At 41.2% G+C, this 24,733-nt stretch overlaps 2 protein-coding genes across 5 annotated transcripts in view; both read right to left on the bottom strand.

Annotated features, from left to right (window-relative positions):
* Positions 1–310: 310 nt before the first annotated feature.
* CH25H (cholesterol 25-hydroxylase) lies at positions 311–1,687 on the bottom strand. The gene has a single exon (XM_011947875.1). The coding sequence runs from the start codon at positions 1,665–1,667 to the stop codon at positions 849–851; it is 819 nt and encodes a 272-aa protein (XP_011803265.1). The 5' UTR covers positions 1,668–1,687; the 3' UTR covers positions 311–848.
* Positions 1,688–7,066: 5,379 nt separating this feature from the next.
* The window catches only part of LIPA (lipase A, lysosomal acid, cholesterol esterase), a 131,484-nt gene continuing 113,817 nt past the window's right edge, over positions 7,067–24,733 (bottom strand). For all 4 annotated transcript variants that reach the window (XM_011947867.1, XM_011947868.1, XM_011947870.1 and 1 more), the window contains 7 exons: positions 22,341–22,539; positions 21,034–21,143; positions 18,905–19,041; positions 17,510–17,656; positions 16,375–16,446; positions 9,451–9,522; positions 7,067–8,563 (listed from right to left, as the gene is read on the bottom strand). In XM_011947867.1, coding sequence (XP_011803257.1) covers positions 8,330–8,563; positions 9,451–9,522; positions 16,375–16,446; positions 17,510–17,656; positions 18,905–19,041; positions 21,034–21,143; positions 22,341–22,539 — 971 coding nt within the window. In that variant the 3' untranslated portion in view covers positions 7,067–8,329. The remainder of the gene's footprint in view (positions 8,564–9,450; positions 9,523–16,374; positions 16,447–17,509; positions 17,657–18,904; positions 19,042–21,033; positions 21,144–22,340; positions 22,540–24,733) is intronic.

Raw genomic sequence — 24,733 nt, 5'->3', positions numbered from 1 at the left:
ATAAAATGATTGATTGTTTAGTGTTAATCTCTTTATGAAACTTTACAAGTAATCCTATCATTTGCCTGTTATGCAGAAATCAGCTGAAAAGCATTAAGAGCATTAGCGTTTTTTTCTCCATGAAATTGCTAGAGAACGACGACAAACAGACCCCCTTCTCCTGCCTCCTTTTCTCCAACAACCCCCGACAGAACACCTTACAACCAGATTCCTCTCTTTCCATGGTAAGGCTGATGGAGGCCTAGAAGCACATTTGGTATGCCCACTCCCTCTTCCCTTTTTGTCAGTCAAAATGCCAGTGAAATGGGAGTCAATACTTATTTGATTCATGTTCTTTTTTTTTTCTTTTTTGAAGCACGAATAACATTTCTTTCAACAGAAATATACAGTTCTATAAAAAAATATAAAAAGATACTATAATCTTGGTCACTGTCCAGCAGAAACATGTTTGATTGTTTTTAGAGTTAGAAGTCGACACCATCCATAAAAATACGTTCTTTAAGCCAGGTTTTAGAACACTTTGAAACATAGAAAATTCCTTATTCTACAAACAAGTCCTTTTAGAGATACTCTAAATATGCCAGTGATGAATGTCTAATTCATATCCAGGATTCAAGGCTATTGAGGTGAGCTAGACTAAGAATACCAAGAACACAAAATTGTATTGATACATAAACAGTATGTAAATTACTTTGTCAGATTACAAAAATACATCAGGTTTTATCTATGGTTTTCCTCGGTTAATAAGTTAGTTGCCATAAAAAATATATATAGCTCAGGCATTTCTCTTGATTCAAGTGTGAAAGACACAGCAGTCCCATGTCTTAGGGGCACCCACCGCAGCCACATCACCGCGCTGGGACAGATGCAGTCCGCAGCGTTCCCAATATTTTGTCCCAGTGTGTAAAGTACGGAGCGAAGTTGCAGTTAAAGTGAGAGTGATGCAGGTCGTGGTGCACCACACCCCCGTACCACCCGAACGGCACCAGTCTGTGAGTGGACCAAGGGAAGTTGTAGCCGGAGTGGTCCTCCACGGACAGCCAGATGTTGACCACGTGGAAGATCAGGGAGGTGAGCGGATGGCACCCGAGCAGCGTGACGTTCATCATGTCGAAGAAGCCCAAAGAAAACAGTTCCCAGACGCTCATATACTGCGTGGCCAGCGCGAAGGAGGACGGGTTCTGGTGGTGCACTTTGTGGAAGGTGCGGTACAGCCAGGGCACCTTGTGGTGCAACAGGTGCCACACGAAGAACTCCGTGTCGAAGAGTAGCAGGCAGAACAGGATGTGGTGCAGCAGCAGGAGCAGCTCGGGGGCTTCGTGGGGCAGGAGGGCCGGCCTGCTGGCCCAATGCAGCAGCGTCACGGGGAACACAAACATCACATGCTGGTAGAGGGTCTGCCCCAGGCAGGGTAGCAGCTGCCTCGCTGACGGCGAGAAGTCGGGGTGGATCTTGTAGCGCCGCAGGGCGGGCACCCAGGAGCACAGGATGTCCAGGACCACGAAGGGCAGGCAAAAGGCCACGTATGTGGTGATGGAGAAGATGACCGGGAAGAAGGGCGACTGTATGAGGGCCTCCCAGCTCCTCAGGTGGTCCCACAGGGGCTGCAAAAACAGCTGCTCGGAGCTGCAAAGGACCTGGGGGTCGGAGGAGTTCTGGTAGCTCATGACGAGGCTGTGCAGGCAGCTGCGTCTGGCTGCTGCTCCCGTTCCACCGACTTTTCACAAGACTCGCGGCCCCGCCCCAAGTGATGTCAGCTGCCTTTCCATGCCTTTCCCGGCGATGCGAAGCTTGAATAAGAAAGCAACCCGGCAGAGTGGCGCTTGATTGCTGTAAATATGCTCATCTATAACAGCATCTTATCGGATTTTAGATGTGCGTGTATGCAGTGGCACTTAGTACTTTTCACGTAAGTTCTGATTTTTCAGTTGACTACAATTAACACATGACAATGTGTTAATGCACAGATTTACCGTGTGGAGTTTCTATGAGTTTGGCAACTCAGTTCACGTGTGTCATCACAGGTCCCAAACTAGACCGTTTCCATTGCCACCAGAAAGCGCTCCTTTGCAATCAGTGCAGAATAGTTTGTAATTTAATGCATACGTATAACTGCATTCATGTGCTTTCAAAAAGACGCAAGCATAATCGCATTTTTAAAAACTTTAAAACGACATGCAGTCGTAGCTCGGGTGTTTTCTGTCTGCGAACCCGGTTGCGGTCTGTCCAGGGGCGATCGGGAAACAAGCCCTTCGCACAGGGAGCCGCTGGTTCCCGACCGCCAGCGGTGGCCGTCAGCTCAGGAAATCAGACGGGACGGGTGGCCAGATGGGAACCTCCACCAGCTCCATCTTCTCCGGAGAGTTTTCCTGGCCGGCGGGCAGCAAGCTGGAGAGACCCCGCACGCAGGCTCTCCTGGAGGGGCCGCAGCCCGGCCGCTGAGCTACCCTTGGCGGCGCGTCTCGGGGCTCTAGGCCAACGATCGGAGCCGGGAGGCACCACACAGCGAAAAGAGGGCTTCGCGGCAGCCAGGCTCCGCTTTGCTGGGGAAATGCTGGATTTAACGCCCAAATGCTGGATTTAATGCCCAGTCTGCGCCAATCTGGCTACAAAACCGTTGTATCTCAATTTGGGGTGGGAACACTTAATTCAGCAAACCACCTGCGTTGTTCATCAAGGGAAAGAGATGTGCGTTACTGAAGCCTCCCGGGAGGTTGTTGAAGGAACAGGTGATGTCGCCACTACCCTGCCCTTCCCCCTGTTGGCTTTGCGGGGCCGTCTGGCCCTCGCCCTCCGCCTCCCTTCCTTGAGTCCACTCCGGGCCCACAGAGCCGGGCTACGGGGCTCGTCTCTATCCCCTGCGTTTCTCTGCCACCCAACTGGGGTCCTCGGGCCAGGGGCCACCCAGCACAAGGAGGTCGGTACATGGAGAGCTCTTGGGAGACCCTGGGAACAGCACAAAAATCGTCGCGTTCAACCCAGGGTCTGACACATGACACGACACAAGGGTGCCTTAGAGGATAGATGTTTTGGACACCAGCTTTGAAGCCGAGGAGCACTCCTGATTCTTGCTTAGTGTCTTGTATCTATGTGTTTGGATCCAGCCCTTCACTCCTTGAAGCTTGCATTTTCTTATTCTCCCCGATTCCCCACAAAGGGAAATTGAGAGTATTAAATGGAAAAATAATGTCTACCGTGTAAAACCCACCTACTAGGTGCCACAGATTGGCTGAATGTTTCATTTGAATAGATTTTATCCAATCCTCAAAAGAGCTGGCTTCCCTACCCTGCCAAGAAGTAGGATTATTATCATTGCTGTGGGTTTACAGGAGTAAAATCATAGGCCCTAGCACACAGAAAACACACAAAGTAATACGCATGGTATTTTAAATTTGTACTCCACATGTTACCTAAAGAATAACTGAGACATTTGAAATTAAAATCAAGTAAGATTATGTAAAGACAAATAAAAGATATAAAGCAATTTATTATGAGGAAAGAACAAATACTACAAAAATATGAACCAATATATGGACCTAAAACTATGATAATAGATGGTATATATGCATACATATGATATATATAATGGGCCAATTCATAATATATAATATATAGGATATAGATACATATAATAGGCTAATTTGTAATTCAGAATCTCCTAGCTGGTGTGTGTCCACTAACTGCCACTGATGGAATACTGACATTCCTTAGATGCTCATTCCCAGGAGCCCTCAGCAGTAGCCTCCAGCCCTACAGCAGGCTTTTTATTTATCCCAGTGTGCCATGAAAATATTATTATATTCTGCTGACATATTTGCTGTCGATGAGATAAAGGTCCAGAAGTAGCATTGAGTTTCTTGATAGCCAATGCAAAAAGGGAACGAGGATGAATTTTTCTAATGCTGCTGCTTTGATTTCTCTATGATAGCAGAAAATAGGTATAATGTAGGCCCCTGTTTTCTTCCAGTTAAACAACCTGTCCTTGCTAGGCTGTCCACCTCCACCGCACCACCACCACCCCATCCTCTCCCTTCCCCAGTTCTGTTTTCAGTTCACTTTTAGGGCAACCCAGAAACTTTTCTTTCTCATTTCTGCTAGATGTGGTATTGTCCTTGATGCAGTGTTTCAGAGAAGAGCATCCTTCTCACTGCTCCAAAGGGACCATTAGAGCTCACTTTCTCAGCCTTAAAATTGGGTTTCTGCTCATAAGTAAAATGTCGCTCAAAGTTACCCTCAACAGAAGTTAGCTCTCAAATTTCCTTTCAGCACACATTGTCCTTTTCTTGTGGTCTCAGTTATCATGCTTGCGTGCTTTGGTTGCTCTTGCGGATTTTTTTTAAGTGAGTGGGATTGGCAGGTTTGCTTAATTTGGATTGCTGCTAGATTTGCTGTCAAGACTGTCTCCTTTGAGCCCCCAGCCCGAACCAACCCATTCATTTTCTGCTTTGGTGCATCCATCATCTATTGCTGTTAGAATAGTGTCCATGTGCTGATTACAGAAAGCCGTGGGCAGTAAAACTTGAGCGCTCTGGCTTCAGCCTGCTTTGTCCGGACTCTCCCCGCTGACTTTGTGGCATTTTGAAGAATTGCAACTAAGTTTCTCTGCCATCTCTGCACTTGCAGCTGACCAGGACAGAAGTTTTGTCTAACATACAAACGCAAACATCCTGGGGGAATTGGTGAATTACAGTCGTATTTGTTCTCCACTCTATATCATGTGGAATGCTGAACAATACGTCAGGTAACCAAAAACAGTATCACTTAATGGACCAAAATAAAATTGAACACTATCAAGTGCTGACTAAGATGGTATCATTTCTTGAATTTGGTACACTTGCACCTTTGAACAGTTTTTATTTGCACAAACATGTAATAGCTTGCTAGATGAATAGGTCTTTTTAGAGCACAGGGTGTATCTTCTAGGACTTCTCACAGTGCCAAGTATTGCGTCTTTTATATAATGAGTGTTCAAAACATATTTGTGGACTCAAGATTCATTTTAAAGGATATTAGCTGTAAATTGAGGCTAAAAAATAAATTTTTTTTTTTCTGGAGTACTGCTTGATGTAGTTTGGATCTACTCACCTATAAAGATGGTCTTCCCTAAAACAGGGTGTTTTCTGATTAGAACTTTGGCCCACACCATTTCTTGTCCAATTGATGGTTTTCTGCAAAAGGGGGTGTTTTCTGACAGGTAGCATCAGAACTTTGGCCATGCCATCTCTTCTCCAGTTGATCATGGCTTCCTGCATATCATTTTTGTATTGGCATGGTTTTTCTGGCAGTGTTGGAGGACAGGAATCCTTTATTTTCTGCTTATCGCAGGAGTCAAATCACTTTTCTGAGAGTACAACAATCAAGTCTGTGCACACTAATCACAATCTCAAAGTTATATGGCACCGACTTACCAAAAGACTGTGGATACTGCTCCCCTTCCCCTAACAAATAGAACATGTAGGTAACAAAGCCTATCACCAATCACATCATCCCTTTTTTAAAATGGCCTTTATGATTTCTTTTTCTTTCTCAAATTAGGTAAGGCCATTTGGGCATCTGTCTAACCAAAACTGTTCCTGGATATTAGAGATGTATAGTGTTGTGTAACAGGGAAGACTCATAGAGGTGGAATGATCTCAAATATCAAAATCTAATCCTTCATTTTAATAAGGACTAAAGATTAAAAATGCAGTCTTGGAAAAGTCAAGACAAGACTAACTAGGGTTAAAAAGCAAATTACAGCCAAACTGAGCAGAAAAGGGCCAGTGTTGGTTCCAAGGTAAGTATCTCTTCAGGAGGAGTTTGGTGTTGGAAGGGGTCGTTGAAGCTGCTTTTGTGTGACACCTTACAAAAGACTCAGAAAACATTAATTAGCCATGCCAAAAACAATAGGAGATGCTGATGAAGAACATGGGGATGTCAGCTACCTCCAGACACTCCCTTGATGCTCCTATTAGTCCAAATACTGGTGCATATTTGGTTTTAAACACTTCATATTTTGATCCAGTTACATGTCGCAAATAAGTGGGCGCTTCTACTCACTTATGCTGTTGAAACTCTCATCAACCTCTCTGAAACATTTAAGGCATATAAAATCATCCCCATTAAAAAGGCATTCCCTTGCCTGTAGAGAAACAAATACTTGCCTCACCTGTCAAAGGGGTTATTGCAAATATCAAAGCCTTATGAAAAGGCTTTGAAACCCCGCAAGGCACAATGCAAAATACAAAGTATTATTTTTAGTAATGCTAAGACAATTTGACAGAGAAAGAGTTTTGCTTGCTTAATTTGGAATTGAAATCTGCACCTAGCACAACATAATGAAGTATTGGTTGAGTAACTTTTTAAAAATCAGAAGTATGATTCAAAGGTGACTTTTAGTGTCACAACAGATCAGGGTGACTTATCTTTTGAAAATCTCTTAATACATTAAAAAATAAATGACAAAAGATCAAATTACAGTATATTTTTAATGTTCACATTTAACAGATTAACACCTTTAATACCCACAAACACAAAGTAATCATTATTTGGGGATGTCACTAGTCTAAATTTCAGTCCTATATATGTGTGAGGCCTGAGTTAAAACCTTTTCCTGCCACCCATCCCCGAACCACATCTGAAGTTCTGATCACTCATTTACCTATTAGGCAAATTTTTATTTTCAGTTTACATTTGAGGGGCAACTATTCCTTGAGAACGTTTGCCAGATGTTATCCACTAGGCAATAGTTAATTATACTCCTGAACAGAAATAATACTACCATGGCTGGCCATCAAATAGCAACCAGCTCATAAAGCAACAAAGTCCTCTACCTTCCCTAGAGGAAGAACGCTGGAGAAAATCTTAGAAATAGTGAGGGAAGGGAGCGTGGGAAGATTTGCAAGCAAAGCCAAGAGTGCCCTCTTGTGGCAAACAAAAAAATGATTCTTAAAAATCACTAGTTACTTGGTAGCCCTTCATTTCCCAGAGTAAATACACTAACTTAGAGAAGAGTTCCAAGTCCTGCCACGAGAGAAAGGGGAGAACCAGACGGCTATTAAATAAAACAGAAAAAACGTACACACAATTCTTTGGGCCTATAAGGCTCATTCAATTTTATTGAAAAGTTTAAGAAAGACTTTAAAAGTTACAAAGTAGTATTCTGCCTGCCTATATTAGCCAATAACAAGCACTGTATTGTTACTGCAGCCAAAGTAACTGTATCAGAAAAACATATTAATTGTCATTTTTGTCCACTGGACATTATTGTAAGGAAATGATGCTGCAAGAAAAGCAGACAAATATGGACTTCCCAACATAGAGTAGTGAAGCCGGCGTATTAAAAATAAGGACACATATAAAACTAAGACACAAAATGAATCCCTGAGCTGAGCTTTCATCTGAAAACATCACGTTCACACTTCATTTGGGTGAAAATGAACTAGGACACTTCTCATGGGCAACCACGGGGCTTTGGTTTCACACAGATGTGATCAGTAATGACAGTAGCCGGCTCCAAGAGTACATTAATCTCAGAAAAAATAGTGGTATAGTCTCCACAGGGATTTGCTTCTCAGATAAGTAGAATTATGGCCTGCCATGAAATTGAGAGTTCATGAACATAGATGGTTGAGTGTACCAGTCTTCAAGCATTTAAAACATAGTTTTTTGGTTTTTTGTCAGTGCAATTTGTTTTTGAAGACTCCAGAAAACTATTTCATTTAACCTGAGCAATTAAAACGTGTCAAATCACAGCTGTCACAGTTAGGTTTGATAAAATTAATTGTAGAATCCCTATTACTGGCACAGCTGTGGTATTTCTGGATTTGACTATGCACCTACTGCAGGAAAACATAATAATAGGTCATTTAGCTCTCTAACTACAAGACCATTAGACTGGAGCACTCTTTAAGGCAAGGACATGAAAACTGCATAATTTTACACCTAGCTCAAGTCAGTGACAGATTTACCAATAACACAATTTTAAAATTCCAACACTTGTATTACTTTGTCCTATGAAGGGCAAAAAGTCAATATAGTATATTTTAAATTTTTAAAATAGAATGGATATAATGACCTTTTCATACATCAATGATATTTAAAAGACTTAAAGAGACAATACTATGGTTGAGACACTGGCTTCCTATTCCAGTCCTAATCAAAGAAAAAATAGCTAGTATGTGTCTAATTGTAACTAGAGAGAACTGGGCATCTTCAAAGTTATCATTTTCTTGGATATAAAAATACAAAAGGCCTAGGAAAGAAAAACGAGTGTTTTACAGAAATTAAGCAAACACATTTTCACAAGACATAATCATTGACTTGGTGGTACACAGCTCACATTCAGCTTTCACTGATATTTCCTCATTAGATTAATAATTTTATTATAAAGCCTCCAAGGGGCATCCAGGCCCCAGATGAAGTCAAGATGCTCCCACTCCGGAATTCTCTCATGGAACACCAAGTTGGTGATCTGAGTCAGTAAGATATTGACGTCATAGACATCCGCAAGCCAGTCGTGACCCCCACTCCAGACTGCAGTCGGCACAAGCATGTCCTTCACATTGTATGTGGGAGGGTAACTCTACAATGAAAAGGAACCACAGAAAGCCTCGTTGTTGTTGTTTTAATTTTCAAAATCACAATAAGCACAATCTCCATTAAGCATTGTCTAATAAGTTTGACTAAGAATAACAAACTAAAATTTTAAAATCCCTTTGGGTATCTTTTCAAGTTACCATTACCAGCACAAAAAAAGAAATGTAACCCCAAATGAAAGAATGCTAATTATAATCGCCACTAGCTGTGGAGCTGCTACCCTAGGCTGGGCACCAAAATGAATGTTTAATCCCCGGCAAGGAAGGTGTTGTACTCCATAGGTAGTAGACGCAAGGCAACAGAACCAAGTGGCTAGAAGGAGTTTGGAGTCATGCCCTCCTACTTCCTCCCTTTGGGTGTAAGACAAGTCACACAAATTCTCTAAGCCTCATTGTCCTCATGTTTAAGTCAGAGATAATCACGTTTATGTCACAGAGATGTTCCGGGAATTAAATTTAAAAAACAGAGCAAAGTGTCTCACACTTCCGTGCATTTAGCGTGCTCAAAAATGCTAATTTTATTAGTACAGGGAAGAAGAGGCTTAAGCAATGTAATCTGGCCAAAGCCCCACAGCTACCAGATAACAGACCTAGGACTGTCTGACTCTACAGGCTGTGTTCGTGATTACTCTGAATAATGCCTAACAGTGATGATTCTTATTTAGAGCTGGGGACAAGACAGAGAGGAGGCCCAGTCCACAATATCAGCTGCAAAGCTAGGATTGTTCTGAATGGACTGATGAAAAACAAACACTAGTCAACTCCCCCAAACATTTCCCACAGCATCCGAGCCTAGCCAGAATCCTGATAGGCCAGGTTGGCTTTCTTGATGAGTTTTCAGGGCCCCCTTTAATGAAAAGACTAAAAACTTTACCTGGTTGTAATGAAAATAATTCTTGGCACTGCTTCCCCAGTCAAAGGCTTGAAACTTTTGGAATTTAACAGCCTAAAAAGAAGATAATTTAGGAAAGAGTTATCTGACGCCGAAGTTAGAGATAACATCCTAGGTTGCTGGAGCTAGCCACGACCTCGGAAATCAACTTTATACCAATATCCAGATTTACTCTTGATTTCCAAGGCATTATTTTAAATGAAATGGCATGGTTTTGTTCTGCTTTACTGAATGACTCAATTTCTCATTATATGGTTGTTAAGCAGCTACCACCTGACACAAGAAAGCAGCTATGCACATATGCTGTCAATTATACTAGATCAACAATTGCTCCTGCTAGGGGAACTTTAGGCTGACATTTTCTGCTGAAATTTGCATCCTAAGCTTTTTCAAGGAGTTAGTGATTTTACTTGAGAAATATAGGTAGACAGATAGATAGATACGTATCTATATACATATATATATATATAGAGAGAGAGAGATGGATATATAGAGATAAAATAATTGTAATATACAATTGGCCCTCCATATCCACAGTTTTGCATCTGTGGATTCAACCAAGTGATATTTTGCAGATTAAAAATATTTAGAAAAAAACAATAAAAGATAACAATAAAACAATAAAAAATACAAATTTTAAAACATAGTATAACACCTACTTACACAGCATTTACATTGTATTAAGCATCATAAGTAATCTAGAGATGATTTAAAGCACATGAAAGGATGTGCATAGGCTATATGCAAATACTACACCATTTTATATAAGGGACTTGAGTATCTCTGAATTTTGGTTTAGGGGTGATATCTGCAGCCAGTCCCCAAAGATACTTGAGGGACAACTGTATATTTTCTATGTACCCATTCTACTTGTCTAGTTATATTACTTAGTCAAATTTTAATGATCGTATTGATTAAACACTTTTTCTTGAGTATTGGTACCAGTATAATCACCAAGTAGTACTGCATGCCAGCACAATTCTAACTAGTTAGGGATACAAGAGCCATGAAACTGAAATTGTATTGAAATTTACGTTTATTCATATTTAAAACAGTATAATATAAAATATTAGCAAAAAGTCACTTATTTTTAAAATTCAAAATAGTGCAAATCCATATTTCCTCTACACTCTCAAATTAAATGTATGTCAAGAATGAAACCCAAAAATTGGCAAGCCTAATGAATTGGAAATAGTAAGTTTTGGTCACAAGGTGGCGCCTGGTAAAAAAAAAATGCCCAGACATTCCTTGTCAAAACTGCTTTTGATTTATGTGAAATCTGTTCTTATCAACTACATACAATTCTACTGTTTGATGTAATAAAAGACAGAGTGAGATGATACACTACAGGGATTGTTACAGGAGAAATGTTTGGCATCTGTTTTTGCCATTGCAAATGACAGATATTAAATACCTGTGGCATATTTAACAAGCAAAACAAAATTTGGATTCACAGCACCTGTTGGTACATCTGTTCCCCATCTTTGTCAGTGAAAACATATTGATACAAACTATTCTGCCACTGAACACAGACAGCAGTTCATCACTTTGTCACATGTCCTTCAGCATTTATATGAAGCACCAGCGAGAGCACAGAATACAAAGCTGAAACTTGCCTATAGCTCAGACTGAGGTTCTAAATTTGACTTTGTGCTCAGAGTCACTTAGGACATCAAGCTATCCACTTGAAAGGGTATTTCAAAAGAAAACTATTAAGATGATTTACAGTAACAAAAACCTGGAAATAAACTAAAGCCCAGTAATAGATGTTTGGGTAAATATGTTACATAAATATATACAAGGAGTATGCCACTGTCATAAATATAAATAACAAAGAAACAAAATGGCTTATAAATAATCTCATAAACAATACTAAGTGGAAAAAGAAAATGAAACTGAATATACACTAAGGTTATACTTCTGTGATAATCATATCACAGAGTATATGTAGATAATGATCAGGAGGAAACACTTAATAGTATTAGGATAAATGCTTTTAAAATGAAATTTAAAAAATTATATTTAGGTCTTGAATGGTAATAAAAATGTAAACAGGTTCAACTTTTCTAAAGTACAATATGTATCACAAGTGTTAAAGCTATGCCTACCCTCTCCCTACTAAGTCTACTACAATGAATGTATCATCCTAAGAAAATATTCTGACTAACATATAAGGACAGATGACTTATGACTGCAAAACAACTATCGCTGTAAAAAAAATGATAATAAAATTCAAACAACAGAAAACTGCCCTTTATGACAAATATTTTTAAAATTTAGTTAAATTTTTAAATTTAAATTTAGTTTAAATTTTAACTGACCTGGAAAGGCATTTTTAATTGTGGCAGAGACTATCCCCATGCCCATTCTTGCCTTATTCTTTTCAGTAACAATCCCCAGAGTTTTCCCTAAGCACATGGCTGCCAGGATAGAAACCACATCCTCATCCTCCTGCGAGCAGCCAGGCTATGGCCATAACGCTCACTTCTGAGCTGTCTCCTTCACACACAGTCACTTGCCCTGAGCTCCCTTCTCCCCTGCCTTCCTGTGAGTTGGAAGAGACATGGAGGTGACCCAGGTGCAACCAGGCAGAAGAGGACAGCACCCCAAGGATGGCAGAGCTATAGTCTGGAGAGAACTGGGTCCCTGCACGGCCTCATGGAACATAGCCAAAACCCCCACTGTCATCAGTCTGGGCCACCGCTCTCTGAACTTTATTATGAGAAAGAAAGAAACTCTTTATTTATCAGCTGTATTTTGGGGTCTCTAATACAACAGCTAAATGTGTATCCAACAAATATAATGGCATTTCATTAAATGAAAATTTACTTAAAAGCAGATGTAGTATGATCTGATTTTTGTAATGGAAATGATTATATTACAAGATCGTAAGATTATACCGAAATATTAATAGTGGCTATTCCTGGGTGCTAGATGTACAAGTCATTTTTCTTTCACTCACATATTTTCTAAAATTTCATAAAACATATTACATGTATAACAAAAATGATAATGAATATCCTTTTTACAGTGTTCTTTAAAAGCCTACCAAAAGTATGTTTTTTCCCTTTAAAGAAAAAAAAAAAAAACAAGAGCACATCATAATCATCTAAGGTACTTATTCAAACATAGATCTCAGGGTCACAGTCCTAGGAATTCAGAGTCTCCACAGGTCTCAGGCAGGCCCAAGAACCTGTATTTTTAGTAGCACCTTAAGTAGTTCAGCACAACACTGGAAAGCTATGTTGGGATGGCCTTCTTCACACAGGCAAGAGTACCCGGGCTCTGGGCAGGGCCAGTGAGAAAGTGAGCAGTAATATCAAGTCTTCGCCCTGGGGAGCTTTGATATTCATCAGGTTTATAAGGAGAATGGAAAGATGAGTACACTAAATTTAAAAGCCCACTAAAGAACGAGGTATGGAATTGATTAACAAGTTAATACTAATTATTTAAACAAAAACTTCTGAATGTACTGTAAACAAAATGGCCTTTAAGGTCAACCCCAAACTCATACCATAAGAGCCCTCTAATGCCACATCTGAATTCTAGCCCCAGCCTGCCCGGCATCCAGGCCTGCTTACCTTCCACAGAAGCCCTTTCCTGCACTGCCTCTTGGAGCCTGCTGCCTGCACCAGTGGCAGCCCCTAGTCAACAGCCCAGAGGAGGGAGGGCCAAAGGGAAGATCTGACACAATGGCTGCACAAAGCAACCAACCATTTTATTGACAAAAGATGGCACAGTGGGCAGAAGAGCAAAGGACCAGGCTGCCTCCTACAGCAAATCTGGGCTTTGCAAATATTCTGGAGGTATATTCCACGGTAGCTAGAATCTAAAGTCACCAGGTCACAAATGGGGCACAGAGCAGTGCTCAGCCCTCAGCCTGCAGCCTTTGACCCTGGCTAGCTCCTGGATAAGAGGGCTGGAACAAGAGCAGTAACCTGGATGATAGCCAATCCAACATCTCTACTGCAAGCCCCATGCTCAGTGGAGGCCCAAGACACGGAAGGGTGAAGCAACACAGGTTTGTAATATAAAATAGAGTTGGTCTAGGACAGCCTTGATTTCAACATTCCCAAGGGCCTCTGACATCCCAGGTCTGGTGGCCATTTGTCCTTTGCTGAGGCCTGACGTGTACTGCGCGTGGGCTGCTGGCAGTCACTAAGTGGTGGGAAAGCTCAGGATATGCCTCCAGGTAGCTCAGTCACCCTCCATCGTCTCTGGGGTTGCAAAAACTGCTGAGGTGACAGACACTGGGCCTTTTAGGAAATGTCCATTAGGTAATAGGTTCTAGGCATCCTCAAAAATGTAGGGGGATTCTAGTGACAGGGTATATGAAGAAAACAAGTGACTATAAGCATACATGTGACCAAGGAGAAAAGCAGAGACCTGAACCAAGAACCCAAATCCTCAATCTCTGTGAATTTGAGGATTTTTGAAGGTTTGGGGCATTCCTTAAGTGGTAAGCGTGTGCTGTTCAGCATGTCATGAACTATTTGCATTCCAGATGCCCCTCTTTTAGGCCACAACAAACTGCCCCTGAGGGACTGACATTTAACTCTCAGCCTTCTAGTTACTATAAAGGGTCAAGAGCCTAAGGCCAGGCTCTTCCTAGTTCCTTAGCGATGAGCCCCAGGGAGAGGAGAACTATAGCACCGTCAGAGTTCCTGGGGCAACTGAAGAAGGAGATGGAAGTATCAGGATGTGCGGACCAGGTTTGCTCCCAAACCTGGTTGAGCAAAAGAATCTTGCCGGGCGCGGTGGCTCAAGCCTGTAATCCCAGCACTTTGGGAGGCCCTGAGGGAGGAGAACTGCTTGAACCTAGGAGATGGAGGCTATCATGAACTGAGACCGTGCCACTGCACTCCAGCCTGAGCGACAGAGCGAGACTCCGTCTCAAACAAAAAAAAAAAAAAAAAAAAAAAAAAAAAAGAATCTACCAGGCAGATTTTTTAAAATTACAGATCCTCAGAAATAAAAAGGAATGAATACTGACATACACAACACAGGTAAATTTCAAAACAAGTATTCTGAGTGGAAGAAGCTGAACAAAAACAAGTATCAACTGCATGACTGTTCTCCTACAAGCTCTAGGAAATGCAAACTAGGCTACAGCGACAGGAAGCAGATCAGTGGGATGGAGGGGAGGGATGGGGGAGGTGTCACAAAGGGGCAGCAGGGACCTTTTAGGATGATGATATATTTGCAGTGTCGATTATGGTGATGGTTTCACAGGTGTATATAAACACTGAAATATATCAAATTGTACACTTTAAATACTGTATGTCACTTATACCTCAATAAAATTTTTTTTTTTTTAAATAATAAAACCAATCGGGAGGCTGAGGCAGGAGAAACATGAACCTAGGAGGCGGAGGTTGCAGTGAGCCGAGATTGCACCACTACACTCCAGCCTGGCGACAGAGCGAGACTCCGTCTCAAAAACATAAAATAAAACAAAAAAATAAAAGTACAGATTCTCCAGTCCAAATGATTGGGACATAGGAGTCTTTGTTTTATAAGCCTGGAGGGTAGCCAATCCAAGAGTTCCACTATAGGCCGGGCGCGGTGGCTCAAGCCTGTAATCCCAGCACTTTGGGAGGCCGAGACGGGCGGATCACGAGGTCAGGAGATCAAGACCAGCCTGGCTAACACGGTGAAACCCCGTCTCTACTAAAAAATACAAAAAACTAGCCGGGCGAGGTGGCGGGCGCCTGTAGTCCCAGCTACTGGGGAGGCTGAGGCAGGAGAATGGCGTGAACCCGGGAGGCGGAGCTTGCAGTGAGCTGAGATCCGGCCACTGCACTCCATCCAGCCTGGGCCACAGAGCGAGACTCCGTCTCAAAAAAAAAAAAGAGTTCCACTATAATCCCAACTCCCACTACTTTTTTAAAGCAATGATTTATTAAAGGGTGTACTTTCTAAAGCAATTTGGTGATTCTGATGCAAGCAGTGACTGCCAGGTGTTTTTTGAAATTACTATTCAAGACACCTACAGCATCATGGTTTAGGGCTTAAATGGTGAGTTGTTTCATATTCAAAATGAAGTTAGCTGAAAAATAAATGGCACAAAATTATGTCCTGAGGTAGCAAGAAGTCCATGACATATTGTCAGGTGAAAAAACAAAAGCAAGCCATAAAACAGTAAGCAGAAGAAAAATCAATCTATTTCTACATCTACTATTTCTATCCATGTCTTTAACAGCATCTTTTTGAAAAGAGGTATAGAATAGAATGCAGAGACATTCAATATCTATGGATATGCATTTCCTCTCTGTCTAGGGTTATAGAATGATTCTATTTTTATTTTAAGATAATTTTTTTCTACATGTAGTTTCTAAATTTTCTAGAATGAACATGACTTATTTAAGTGATAAAATAATCAAAGCTGTATTTCAAAAGTCAGGGGCCCCCATTCACATTTATCATTGGTTTAGCTCCAGTTTATTCACTGCTGTTTCAAGCATATTGTGATCAGGGGTTAATGTTGAAACAGCGGTTTCTATCTTCGAAACGGCTTTAAAATCACTCTTTATGAAGCAACACAGAAATAAAACAAATCTAGGACTCAATGAGAAAAAGATGGAGGGGAGGAAACAGGGGGAGGAAAAGAAAGGTGGGGAGAAGGAAAGGGAGAGAATATATTAACCTGAGATTTGAGGAAGGGAGAGGAGGGAAAAGAAAAATGTCAACCCCAGTAGCTGTTTGTGAACCCACATATAACACAGTGCGCCCCACTACAGGTATCAAAAGCAACACAAGTACGATGACAAAAACCCAGGACTCTGCGGAAGAAAACCGGATCAGATTTGTAAGCAGGTTGTCTTTCTCTTTGGGAAGGGTTTTCATGCCCAGACCTTTCTGATGCTGATCTTACATATGCCCCAAATGCACTCCCGGAATGCCTACCTGGCTCCAGTGTAACATGTTTTGCACAGAAGTTCCAGCGGGAGAATGTGTTGTATATACATCCACTCTAGACTGCAAAATAAATACATTGAAATGAAGAATGAAAACAGCATTAAGGTGACATTGATAATAAACACTGTATTTTGCCCTTCAAAGCACTAAAAACTAGAGCCATAATCTCAAGTATATGAGATCAGAGGTAGAAAAAAATGATTTGACTAAAAATCCGTCCTATAAAAATACATACAACCACACACAGAGTCCATAAGAAGGAGGTGCAACAATAGGGTAAGCACGGGACTGCGTAGGTTGAGTCTGCAGAGCATTTTCATTTTCTTCTTCATGCTTTCCTGAATTTCCCAAATTTCATGTAACAATCGCATCTTGCTTTAATTATCAGACAAAAGAAAAATGGCACTGAAATTCCTTAGGGCCTTTATTCCAGGATTTTAACCCTTTTTTTCAAAATGCCACATGACAAACTAACAAACACATTTAGAAACACGAGCATAGTATTGGCCAAGGGTTTACATTTTATAAAATGTATTTTTATAAATACACACACACTGCAAGCATACACATATGTGTATGTAAATGGCCATTCGAAATTTAAATACTTAGAGTAATTTTTTTTCGGGGGGGACATGGGCAGGTTTGTTACAAGTGTAGCTTTTGCATGATGTTGAGATGCAGGCTTCTATTGATCCCACAACCACAGTACTCAATATTGGCTATAGTACTCAACTGGAAGTTCTTCAGCCCTTGTCCCTCTCCCTCCTTCCTTTTGGAGTCCCCAGGGTCTACTGTTCCCATCTTTAAGTCTACCACTTATAATAATTTCTAAAAGAAACAAATCACTAGAGTAAATACAAATATTACAACTTAATTTGTGACAGATCTCCTCATTCAATAGACTCCATCTAGGTACAACATAAGAAGGTGACCACAGCCAGCCTGAGGATAGCAGCAGGTGGTACCATATTCTAGGCATTGGCCGAAGTTCATGCTTGTGCCTCTCAAATGAAAGACCCTTCAGAGTTCTGACGAGGTCATTCCTGCCTCTCCCACATCATTCAACACAAATAAGCACATTCACAGATAAAAGAAAATCAAGTCTTACTATAAACATGCATACCATATTTAAATTTCTCTCATTAAATCCACACAGAAGAAAACAGAGATTTCCACAGAGCTCCTTCAGTATGACATGAGTGCAAACGTGGGTACCCAGCCACTTCAAAAATGCACTCTGGGGAAGAAATTCTTTGTCTCCAAATAAGTCCTACAAAATAAAAAGAAACCCAGGAACATTTCAGCATTTCATGCTGGTGCACAGGTCTCCATGACTCACCTCAGAAGCAGAGACAAGTACCCAATGTCTCCACAAATGGTCTCAGGAGAGAATAGCAGCCAGTGGACATCAAACCAGGATGCTTTTGCGGAAGTTTACCAAAGCAAAATTCACACACTACAGAGGTGTATTTAAATTCTCCAAATGAAGAGATGGAGGGAGAAAAATAAGTTTATAGCAGACTTCTACAATGGGAAAGAGCCTTAATGATCACCCTTCCCAGGGCCATCCCAAGTAGTTTTCATGTGACTGATGGATCAGTGGTTACTTCTAAGAAACAGTCAAGACTATGATTGATCAGTAATGCCTGCTGGAGGTGTGTCCATCTAATTCAATGCTATTGGCCAGCAGGCCAAATCCAGCCCATCACTTGTTTTTTGTTTCATTTTGTTTTTAAAATTTTTTTTTATTGGCCAGGCATGGTGGCTCACGCCTGTAATCCCAGCACTTTGGGAGGCCAAGGCAGGAGGACTGCCTTGAGTTTCCATCTTTCCTATTAAAGTCTTCTAAATGGCCCATGAGAGACATTATACTGATTTCATGTATACATTTCTATACAGGATTTCATATGTGTGTGTGTAAACATATATTTCATAAAAGACATATAATGCATGCATAATAGACCATCTGCTCTTACCTGGCTTAAAACTCTTTTTCATGAAATCTATTTCCTCCTTGAACAGAGGTTCGGGTGCCACAGCTTTAGGGCAGAGCCCTGACGAAGCTACTGGCTGTGTTTAGGAGCCGTATTATAAAATACAATAATGATAGCGTTGTTAGGTGACCCTCAGTGTAGCTAGGGATGGACTTTTGGGAACACTTCCTACCTGCCATCTCCTACATCCTCTGTGCACAGGCTCCCCTCATGGGATAAAGGGCAACTCCACCAATGCTTAAATTATTTTCTCCCAGACTCTCCTTGCTCTCCCTGTGAGGTGGGCAGAGCTGTACTGACACATGCTAACCATGAGTACACGTGGCACCAGTGTGCAGCGAACGACAGGCGTCCCCGGCCACCCCGGATCTGGAAGGAGGGGTAAACGGAAGAAGAAAAGCCCACTGCTCCACTGATATCAAAATGCAGGGGAAGAAGGCACAGATTCTCCCTCCACTTGCCAGTTCTTCAGATCTAGGAGGAAATCTGTGGGGAGAGGAGAGGGATGGGAGGGGTCCAAGTACCTTAATGAGAAGATCTGGAAATCGCCCTAATTTGGCCATAGGGCTAGTACAGAAGTCGACTGAAACCACAGGAGCCAGGGCAAAAAATATTTTAATCCTTTTGGCCAGCTCAGGGATCTGTGAAAACGCTATAAAACCTGTGAGAACAAAGGGAAGAAAACAGGAATTCCATCTTCTGGGATTTCCGTCTCAGAAAACACAAAGGCCCGCCCTCTCGTGGCGGCCTGAGACCCACGCAAGCACCACCACCGGCAGGAGGCAAAATACTTGACATGGGGCCCTCTGAACTTCCGTGTGCCCTAATACTGAATTTAATTAAACTAGTAAATCAAGCATTTGTTAATGCTTGTTCCAAATCTCAACCTAGATAAGCACTGTAAGAAATCCAGGCTAGGGGAACCAGAAAATCTTCCCAGTTCCTTTTACAATGTAAATAACAGACTGTATTTCCAAGAGCCTCACCCCATCACCTTTATCCCCCCATGCCCCTCCTCCAAAAAACAATTTACAGACACCACTTTCAAATAAACCACCAATGATTTCAAAGGAACTCACACATTTAGGATCCCCTAGCTTTAAAATATATTTTAACCCTTGCTGTGGTTTGACTGTGTCCCCAAACAAATCTCATCTCTAATTGTAGTTCCCATAATTCCCATGTGTTGTGGGAGGGACCTGGTGGGAGATAATTGAACCATGAAGGCGGTTTCCCCAGTACTGTTCTTGTGGTAGTGAATAAGTCTCAAGAGATTTGATGGTGATTTTTTGTTGTTTTTTTGGTTTTTGTGGTTTTTTTTTCAGACGGAGTCTGGCTCCGTCGCCCAGGCTGGAGTGCAGTGGCGCCCAGGTTGGAGTGCAGTGGCGCGATCTCGGCTCACTGCAAACTCCGCCTCCCGGGTTCATGCCATTCTCCTGCCTCAGCCTCCCGAGTAGCTGGGACTACAGGCGCCCGCCACCTCGCCCGGTTAATTTTTTGTATTTTTAGTAGAGACGGGGTTTCACTGTGTTAGCCAGGATGGTCTCGATCTCCAGACCTCATGATCCGCCCGCCTTGGCCTCCCAAAATGCTGGGATTACAGCCGTGAGCCACCGCGCCCAGCGGTGGTTTGATGGTTTTATAAGGGGAAACCCCTTTTCGCTTGGCTCTCACTCTCTTGTCTGCCCTTGCTCTTCTGCCATGATTGTAAGACCTCCCTAGCTCACAATCCATTAAACTGTGAGTCCATTAAACCTCTTTTTCTTTATATATTACGCAGTCTCGAGTATGTCTTTATTAGCAGCATGAGAACGAATTAATACAACCCTCTCTGACGTCTTGCCACCTGGTCCCAGAATGTCACTTTAGGAAGCAGTGGGGCAAAGGGCTCAAGCAGGCAAGTCATGAAAGAAGAAATATAAATAAAGAAAAATGCCTAACTCCATCTTTTTCTGGCAATATAACCACATGTTTTGAGACCCTTAAAAACATTCGTATCTTTCATATAGTAAGGCTCCTTCTAGGAATGTTCTAAGGAAAGCATGTGACGGGAACACTAAGGTGTTAGTCATAGTAAACATTAAAAGGGAAATTAAATAAATTATAGGACAGGTTCCTAGCCCCGAATTACAAAAACTCTTGCTTGCTAGAATTATGGGCAATTTTTATTTTCTTTAATTTTGCTAAATCTTCTGTTCTTCTGCTTTTCTACAGTGAATATGCATTACTTATGTAATCAGCATAAATTAAAATCATATAACTTTTCAAAATTTTTTGTAAACCAAATGTACCTGTAGTTATATTCCACTTAACTTCAGAAGGCAGTATATTTTCTTGTTTTCTTTATATAAGCCTCTGAATTTAGAAACTATTTGTTTTCTACCCTCTCATATCCCTACCTTGCTTTATCTAGGAAAACATATAATGTATTGTGGCTTACATTAATTTCTTCAATTTCAAGAGAACCATATACCATGAATTTTCACAGAAGACTAAATGTTACCAAAATTCCATATCTTATTCATTATTTCAGCTTGGCATTTAAAAATAAATGGAATTTGAACTAACATCTTTTTATATGTCACTTTTAAGAAAAGTACAAACTCTGTAATGAAGAATTTATATCAACTTCTAGTTTTATTTACATACATACCTATTGTAGTGCCTTGAGAATGACCCACATAATACACTTGTTCTTGGCCAGTTTTATTCAGAATGAAGTTAATGGAAGCTGGTAGGTCATATTTTGCCATCTCATCGTAACTGGAATCCAAGAAAGGAACTCTTTCATTGAAATAGTACATAAAATAGAATAGCACACCCATACTGAGTATGCAGTTTGATGAGTTATCACAAACTAAACACAGCTGGGAAAACCAGCAGTGAGTCCAGGAAACACCACCAGCAGGACTGCAGAAGCCCCCCTGGGCTCTCTTCCAGTTGTGTCTACCAAAGGTAACTACTGTCCTCATTTTTCACACCAGAAATTAGTTTCACCTGTTTTTAAATATTTCTGTAAGTAGAATTATACAGCGTGTATTCTTCTGTATCTGGCTTCATCCATTTTTTGCTGCATATAATTGTAAGTTGTTCATTCTTATTCTACTGTAAAAATATACAACACTTTATCCATTCACTGCTGACATGCACTTGGGTAGTTTCCTGTTTTCCACTGTTACAAATAGCGTGACCATAAACCTATTCTTGTATATGCCTTTTGGTAAAAGCTCTCATTCTTGTGTTTCATGTCCTTAGGGGTGCCTCTGGTTTTAAAAATGGGAAGCCAGCCTGGAGGCTGCTATAGTGCTGCAGGCTTTCTCTGATACCTGGTACCAAAACATAGACCAAAACCCAAGTGTGCATATGGTTATAGGCGTGCGCATGTTGCCGTGGCAGGAGAAGAGCCAACCCCTAGCAAGTTCATACAATGTGCCAGGTTATGTGGAGGTTCCTTCTCTGCATCCTCTCCTTTAGCCCCCAGTGACCTTATGAGGTAGGTGTTTCTTATGCTCCATTTTACAAATGACGAAACCGAGACACAGGAGACTTATGTAAGATGTCCAATGTCATACAGCAATTAATTGGTAGAGGCAGAAGTAAGAGGGAGGAAAGGAGAATTTCTGGAAAGAAGACACGTGAACATCTGGATTATATATTTACGGAGAAAGGAGGAAAGTTATGGAGCACCATTTACCCAGCAGCACCCACACCACCAGAAATGCCAAAATAACTTAAGAATTCCTAACTAAATGTAAATCTTAATGTAATCATTTGCTTAAAATTTACCTTACTGCTAGTCATTAAATTCCTAGCAACGTTTAAAACCTTTCGAAAGACACCAACTTCCCCTCTCCTACAACTTCAGAGTTACCCACCTATCTGCCTCTTCTGCTGGAATCCTGTTGCCTGTTTTAAGAGTACTAAGGACATACATCCATGCCATTATCAATTCAAATATACCTGAAAGCCCAGAATTCATCCTGAGTAACTGAGAGTGTCTTATGTTTCCGAGACCAGGTATTTCCTCGGCTGTTGCCCATCCACACGTCAAAACCAGCATCAGCAAGAATGAAGCCCAGGCTGCTGTTGGCAAGGTTTGTGACCCAGTTACTAGAATCCGCCAGCAAGCCATGTTGCAGGAAGACAACTGGTTTGGGACCTGAAAAACATTCATCGTTTAGGAGGCAGTGGCACCAAGCTTCAAAACAAATATGATATCTTGCTAAACAGAACATTCGTAAAAGATCCATAAGCAAATAATGAACTAGAAATAAATTGAAAGATTGAGGTGTTGATGTATTCCCATATAACATTAGCAAAGAATTTTTTTAAAACAGCACTGGCAAGGTAGCAGTGAAACTGGACCATTTTGTGCATGTCCACTAATAAGACACACTTATGTAAGCAGCAAAAACAAAAATCAATGTAATATATTTTTAAGAACTTGTAAAATGTTTTCACAATTTGCTTTCATAATTGCATTTCTCACAATAATTCCTAACAAAATAAACCAAAGTAAAGAAAAAGATCACACATAATGAGACACCACTATACATGTATCAGAATGAGCAACATCTAAAAACACTGAAAACACCAACTGCTGAACAGGATGGGGAGGAATAGGAAGTCTCATTCATTGCTGGTGGAAATGCAAACTGGTAGCACCACATTGGAAAAGTTTGGCAGTTTCTTACAAAACTAAACATACTCTTACCATATAATCCAGCAATCACGTTCCTTGGTATTTTACCCAAAGGAGTTGAAAAATTACATCTACACAAAAACCTGCATACAGATGTCTATAGTAGCTTTACTCATAATTGCCAAAACTTAGAAGCAACCAAGATGTGCTCCAGTAAATGAATGGGTAACTAAACTGTGCTACATCCAGACAATGGAGTGTTACTCAGCCCTAAAAGGAAATGAGCTATCAAGTCACGGAAAGACGTAGAGGAACCTTAAATATATATTACTAAGATCTGTAAAGGCTGCATTCTATATGACAGGCTGGAAAAGACAAAACTATAGAGACAGTTAAAAAGATCCTGGTTGCCAGGGGTTAGGAGGGAGGAAGGCATTCATAGACAGAGCAAAGAGGATTTTTTAGGTCAGTGAGACAACTCTGTGTGATACTATAGTGGTAGATACGTGCCATCATACATTTGTCCAAAACTATAGAATAGACAACATCAAGAGTGAACCGTAATGGCCGGGTGTGGTAGCTCACGCCTGTAATCCCAGCACTTTGGGAGGCTGAGGCGGGTGGATCACTTGAGGTCAGTAGTTTGAGACTAGCCTGGCCAACATGGCAAAATCCTGTCTCTACTAAAAATACAAAAAAAATAGCTGGGTGTGGTGGTGCACGCCTGTAATCCCAGCTATTCAGGAAGCTGAGGCAGGAGAATTGCTTGAACCCGGGAGGCAGAGGTTGCAGTGAGCCAAGATTGCACTGCTGCACTCCAGCCTAGGGGACAGAGTGAGACTCAGTCTCAAAAAAAAAAAAAAAAAAAAAAAGTGAGCCCTAATATAAACTATGGACTTTGTGTGAATGTAGGTTCATCAGCTGTAACAATTACAATTCCACTCTGTGGGGGATGTTCATAACGGGAGTGTGGGGGCCAGAGGGTATATGGGAAATCTCTGTACCTTCCACTCAATTTTGCTGTAAACGTAAAACTGCTTTAAAAAATAAAATTTAATAAAAATTTTTAAAGCTGAATAAAATTTAAATAGATAAAAAGGCTCACACACACAAATTCATAAATATATGTGTCTGTGTCTGCCTGTGAGAATCTATTTTCTACTCACCTATACCTGAGACAGTGATACAGCAGAAAAAACAAAGATGTGGGAGCCAAAGAAACCTGACCTCAAGCTGCTTACCTAATGCTGAGACCATTCAGTTATTCAAAACAAGCCTTTATTGAGTACCAACTATGTGCCAGGCATTCTTCTCAGCACTGAGAACACAGCAGAGAACAAAAACAGAGGGAAAAAAAATACCCCTATGGAGCTGACATTATACTGACCATGAGTTTTATTCACTTATTTGATTGATTGATTGATTGATTGAGATAGGGTCTTGCTCTGTGGCCCAGGATGGAGTGCAGTGGCATGATCTCCCCTCACAGCAACCTCCACCTCCTGGGCTCAAGTGATCCTTCCATCTCAACCTCCTGAGTAGCTGGGATTTCGGGCATGCACCACCACACCCAGCTAATTTTTGTGTTTTTTGTAGAGACAGTGTTTCACCATGTTCCCAGGCTGTTCTCAAACTCCTGACTCAAGCGATCTGCCCATCTCGGCCTCCCAAAATGCTGGGATTACACCCAGGTGTGAGCCACCACGCCCAG

Source organism: Colobus angolensis, unplaced genomic scaffold (genome assembly GCF_000951035.1).
Source record: "Colobus angolensis palliatus isolate OR3802 unplaced genomic scaffold, Cang.pa_1.0 Scaffold270, whole genome shotgun sequence".
Taxonomy (NCBI): Eukaryota; Metazoa; Chordata; class Mammalia; order Primates; family Cercopithecidae; genus Colobus; species Colobus angolensis.
This window is presented reverse-complemented; position numbering and strand designations above follow the sequence as displayed.

Coding starts and splice junctions, on each gene's coding strand:
- CH25H (XM_011947875.1), bottom strand. CDS start 1,667: ATGAGCTACCAGAACTCCTCCGACCCCCAGGTCCTTTGCAGCTCCGAG.